The sequence below is a fragment of the Rhopalosiphum maidis genome, chromosome 3, assembly GCF_003676215.2.
Source record: "Rhopalosiphum maidis isolate BTI-1 chromosome 3, ASM367621v3, whole genome shotgun sequence".
NCBI classification, from domain to species: Eukaryota; Metazoa; Arthropoda; class Insecta; order Hemiptera; family Aphididae; genus Rhopalosiphum; species Rhopalosiphum maidis.
The window spans coordinates 39,039,871-39,043,628 of NC_040879.1; the positions used below are offsets into that span (position 1 = coordinate 39,039,871).

Genomic DNA, 3,758 nt, shown 5'->3' on the forward strand with positions numbered 1-3,758 from the left:
ATTGAGCGAAGCGATAAAATTTTTTTTGAGTTAGCACATTAATGCATCTCACCCAACTTTATTATTTTGTTCGATACGGCCCTGTTGGGAGATGTTATTTTATAATATAGGTCCCAATCCATAAGCCGGGGGCAACGTGGATCTGGGCCATGGACCACACAATATTAACATTATTAAAGTATATATTTAAAATAATATTATTATGTATTTTTATTAAATAGGTTATCTAATAATATTATATATATCATATACATACAGTATATAGGTGTGCTTTTAGTCATTAATGGGCCTCAAAGATTTGTTTACTAAAAGGTTGGGAACCGCTGGTATAGATATTTTAATATAATTATAAATTATTATTTATCAAGTTCTTTTTAATAATATGTTTTTAATTATAAATTGTATAGGATACAATTGAAATTATATAGGTACATACCATAATGAAGATTTAATATTGTGACAAAATAACATTTTTCAATGTATTACATATTTTTATTCAGAGTTGACGAGAATTTAGATGTTTCTCATATACCAATGAGTATTTATCTAAAAATGACCATTAACTGACCACCGAATTTAAATTGTATTTCTATTTAAAATTGATTAAATAAATCATAAATGTCAATAATTTTTCACTAATTTTGCTATGACGCTAGTAAAATTCCTTAGCGCTTTGGTACTTAAAACAAAAAGACTACATTCTTTTAGCCATTAATCATTAATATTGTATGTGAATTAAAAAGTAACGCAGATGCTCCACTTTCGAAAAATAAACGAGTTCTCGAAACAAAGAAAAATGTCATTTTAACGTTTTAATTTTCTAGAACATTTGAACGTAAAATAATAATATCCTAATAAACATAATATTTTAAATACCTATATATTATTGTCAATATTTTGAATTCTATAATATGATAATCCGTATATTTTCCTGATAACAGTTTGTGATAACGGCAACATCGTTATCGTGCGTGCGTGGACGCGAAACGATAAGCGTCAAGCAATAACTGAAAATCGAACCGATTGCTGCAAGCCGCCGGTCCTAAGTCCCGTTTGCTACGTTCTGGTACATTGAACTGCCAAAGTCCTTTGGCTCCGATCATCCGTCGTGTTCACAGGACACTGTTCGTGCGCTTATGCAATCATCGTAACCGTTTACGTTTCCACCGGATACTGTGAAAATGGGTAAGAAGAACGTTTGCGTGGTGGTCTTGGGCGACATTGGCCGAAGCCCAAGGATGCAGTATCATGCGCAGTCTTTGATCCGCCTAGGTTTCGAAGTTGACATTGTCGGGTACACGGACAGCCCCGTGTTGGACGACCTGAAGGAGAACGCCACGATTATCAGTGTCCGGAAACCGTTTCCGTTCGACGAATGTGAGTATGTCTGCTTGACTCAATGGTTTACTACTGCACTGCGGCCCCATACTAGTATACAATAAGATTTCACGGTTGCTTTCTACTTCTTCGAAAAATCGATTAAATTTGACCATGTCCGTCATTTACAATTCCACCTAAGCATTGTCAAGATCATAATAGTTTCTTGTAAGGGTCACGACATGACTATACATTCTGTTTGTACTCCACAGATGTTCCACGGATCATAGCATTCCTGTTTAAAGTCGTATGGCAAACACTGACACTATTTTGGGCCATATTGGTGAAACGCAAGTCTGATATTGTTCTAGTTCAAAATCCGCCTGCGATTCCAACACTCGCTGTTTGCTGGTTTTACTGTCTGCTCGTCAATGCAAAATTTATAATCGACTGGCATAATTACGCATACTCAATACTTGCTCTGACATTGGGTTCCAATGCACCTCTGGTAAAACTTTCCTTATTGTATGAACACTTTTTTGGCAAACTAGCTGATTTTAATCTTTGTGTTACCAAAGCGATGAAAGTAGACTTACATGAAAAATGGAATATTGAGCAAGTATTTTTATAGTTACAATGTATATATTTTTATAATTTATCAAAAAAATATCATGTTGTATATCTATTTTAGAGCTACGACTCTGTATGATCGTCCGGGACCACAGTTTAAATCAATAACATTAGCTGAAAAACATTATTTACTTCAAAAAATGAATTTAAAAGATTTCACTGAGCTATCAGAATCTGGAGAGGTGCGATTAAAATCCGACCGGCCTAGTCTACTTGTGTCCAGTACTAGCTGGACCCCAGACGAAGATTTTTCAATTCTATTGAAAGCTCTACAAAGTATACACAAAATTACCTACATATATTACTGATTTATTTTAATCAATTGAATGGATCACTGTTTAAATGTATTTGTTATTCTTAAATTTATCTTGCTAATTATACTATGGAAGTGGTTCTTGGTAATTGTTGAGGAATATTTTACTATATGTGTACGTCTAAATCTCTATTTATTGTAAGAGGTAACAAGGTCACCACAATATTATATACATTTTCTGTTTCAGAATACGATGAAAGTGATGATATCTATCCAAAACTCATTTGTGTTATAACCGGTCGAGGCCCATTAAAGTGTCACTATCAACATATGATTTCAAAATTAAAGTGGAATAAAGTTTCAATCATTACACCTTGGCTAGAGAATAATGATTATCCACTTCTTCTAGGTACAATTGCAAAATTATTAAAATAAAATATATTATTTTTCATATAATATATTTCCTGAATTATTTCAGCGTGTGCTGATCTTGGTGTATGCTTACATGCATCCTCAAGTGGTTTAGACTTGCCCATGAAAGTAATTGATATGTATGGTGTTGGCTTACCTGTTTGTGCATATGATTTTAAATGGTAATAATTTTTTAACGTTAGAAAATTTTAGTTTTTTACAATAAATTATACCAATTTTTTTGAGATTTTAAGAAATGATTTTTTGTTTCAGCTTAAATGAACTGGTTCGACATAACGAAAATGGTCTTGTATTCTCTAATGAAAATCAGCTTGCAATGCATATTATGACGTGGTTTAAAAACTTCCCTTTGCAAATCTGTGAGAAACAAAGTAGATTTTGCAAAGAAATCGATAATTTTCGAGCAGTTGATTGGCATACTAACTGGATGAATAATGCGTATCCAATTTTTTCTAATGACAATGAGTAGCTTCCATTTGTATAGCTATTTATATTTATAAACTTAAATAGATTAGAATTCCTTTATATAATGCAATATTGTAAAGATATTTATTTTCAATCATGCATTTATGCAATAAATTTGTTTGAAAAAATGTAATTCCTTCCTAGGCAGCATTTCTAAGAACATCATTCCTGAAATCTGTCCAATTTTAAAAATAAGAATTAATTTTATAGATAAAATGTTTACTTCATAATATCTTTAATTTGTTTACCAAAAACAATTAAATATTTAATAGAAAATATTAAGTTGTTATTAGATTAATGATATAATAATTAATATTTATTAGCTAATAGTGAATATTTAAAATTAAAATAATTTATTTAATATAAATTTGTTTTATGTTGTACACATTTATTCACTTTTACCACTTTTTCTAGCTATCTCATGCACTTAGTCGCCTATACAAAATACATCCGTGTTAAATTTGGTTGCCTGACATTTAGCTTAATGCGTGTCGATAAATTACATTTTTGGTTTTCTGATTTAGTGTACAAAATATAGATTATTTCCAACATATTATATTAATAATTTAACAGCAGCATTTTTTTGTAAATTCTTTTTCTTCTTTTGTTAAACAACCCAAATTTGATATCCTTTTCAAAATGTTCATTATTATGAACCAAA

The 3,758-nt window shown here is 30.9% G+C and overlaps 1 protein-coding gene across 1 annotated transcript; it reads left to right on the plus strand.

Annotated features, from left to right (window-relative positions):
- The first annotated feature begins 978 nt into the window (after positions 1-978).
- On the plus strand, positions 979-3,328 carry LOC113559298 (chitobiosyldiphosphodolichol beta-mannosyltransferase). The gene is made up of 6 exons (XM_026964970.1): positions 979-1,377; positions 1,590-1,932; positions 2,009-2,223; positions 2,448-2,609; positions 2,679-2,793; positions 2,885-3,328. The coding sequence occupies exons 1-6, from the start codon at positions 1,182-1,184 to the stop codon at positions 3,099-3,101; spliced, it is 1,248 nt and encodes a 415-aa protein (XP_026820771.1). The 5' UTR covers positions 979-1,181; the 3' UTR covers positions 3,102-3,328.
- The last annotated feature ends 430 nt before the right edge of the window (positions 3,329-3,758 follow it).

What these genes read in the sequence shown, in the direction of transcription:
- LOC113559298 (XM_026964970.1), top strand. Translation starts at nt 1,182, where the DNA reads ATGGGTAAGAAGAACGTTTGCGTGGTGGTCTTGGGCGACATTGGCCGA. An exon ending in TCTATTGAAAGCTCTACAAA is followed by an intron (nt 2,224 to 2,447) that starts GTATACACAAAA and finishes TTTCTGTTTCAG; the next exon opens with AATACGATGAAAGTGATGAT. An exon ending in TGTGCATATGATTTTAAATG is followed by an intron (nt 2,794 to 2,884) that starts GTAATAATTTTT and finishes TTTTTGTTTCAG; the next exon opens with CTTAAATGAACTGGTTCGAC.